Below are 1,368 nucleotides of genomic sequence, written 5' to 3' on the forward strand. Positions count from 1 at the left end.
ACTTTCCAAAACTAGATAATTAGGTAAAACACGAATAAGATAGTTCACTTTGAATTTTCTTCAATTGCACTGCCTTTAAGATTCAAAAACAAAATACTAAAGAATGATGTATCTTTTATTAGGTTGTGAAAAAGTCTAAAGCTGGTAAATAGGCTAATTAGGAAAGCCAATATAATAATCAGTTTTGTTACCTTTAATGTGAATCATGGTACATATTTAAAAAATAATAAGTAGCTCAAATGTACATATATATATATATATGAATATCTTAAAACAAAACTCTAAGTCCCACAAATTCTAATACTATTGACTTTTCAACTTTCACAAATACAGTATGTGATTAGCCAAATGTGAATCAAAATATCAATCATCTAGTTATAGTAGATAGTAATCCCAAAGGCCGTAAATTATTCTTAAAAGGACCTTGGCTGCGTCTAAATCTTCAATTAAAATCCTTATAATTATTTTTTCTTTCTTTTCCATCCTACACCTCACAGAACAGGACTCAAATTATACCCTAAAAAAATATATGTCCCTATTTCACTCTCTTTCTAGTAAAATAAAAGCATAAGCTCATAAAGATCCCAGATGACTTAACACTTCCATAGTTCAAATGCTATCTTTTAGATTTCTGAGCAACTATTTCAACTGGAGTTCACACTGTCTCCACCCACTTCCCCACTATATCATATCCCCTGCTTCCCCACCCCCAGATGAGGTTAGGTTGATAAATGGGTTTTGGAGATGGAATAAAGCCAGACATCAAATAACTTACTTGAAATCCATCTCTTACCTTCTGTACTTAACCCTGGACTTGATGTGAACTTGGCTACATCAACAATTTTTACAGCAAATTGTTGCCCAGTTTCTCTGTTGATACATCGCCGTACAACACTGAAGGGACCCCTAAAAAACAAAAAGTCAATTTTAATTCACTGATATTAATTTCCTCTCTTTGATCAACATCTTACTGTACTTTCTTATTCACTACAGTCAAACTATAGAACTTCATAATAAAATTTAAGCAACGCAATTTTGAGCACTATTGTCTAACTCAAAGGTAATTCATCAGTTTAAGTCAACATCTGATACAATGGGAAGTTTGTAGAAGCAGTAGTATACAGACATACTTTTTGTTTAATATGATGTTGTATTTTAATTACAACAATTCTCCCTTCCCCTTCCTCCCTGCAAACTCTTTCATGAACCCCTCTCTGCTTTCCTTCAAATTCATGGCTACTTTTTTCATCAATTGCTACTGCACGCATATAAGACATACCCTTTTTGAAGCAAAAAGTTAAACCATTAACATCTCCGTCATGTCACAAGCCTAATCTTTATTTCTATATCCTACTGAGTTTCTTGGCA

The 1,368-nt window shown here is 32.7% G+C and overlaps 1 protein-coding gene across 1 annotated transcript in view; it reads right to left on the minus strand.

The window, feature by feature from the left end:
• Cask (calcium/calmodulin dependent serine protein kinase) overlaps positions 1–1,368 on the minus strand; it is a 340,530-nt gene that overhangs the window by 264,151 nt on the left and 75,011 nt on the right. The window contains exon 2 of the mRNA XM_031372099.1: positions 794–906. Within this exon, the coding sequence (XP_031227959.1) occupies positions 794–906 (113 nt within the window). The remainder of the gene's footprint in view (positions 1–793; positions 907–1,368) is intronic.

Source organism: Mastomys coucha, chromosome X (genome assembly GCF_008632895.1).
Source record: "Mastomys coucha isolate ucsf_1 chromosome X, UCSF_Mcou_1, whole genome shotgun sequence".
Classification (NCBI taxonomy): domain Eukaryota; kingdom Metazoa; phylum Chordata; class Mammalia; order Rodentia; family Muridae; genus Mastomys; species Mastomys coucha.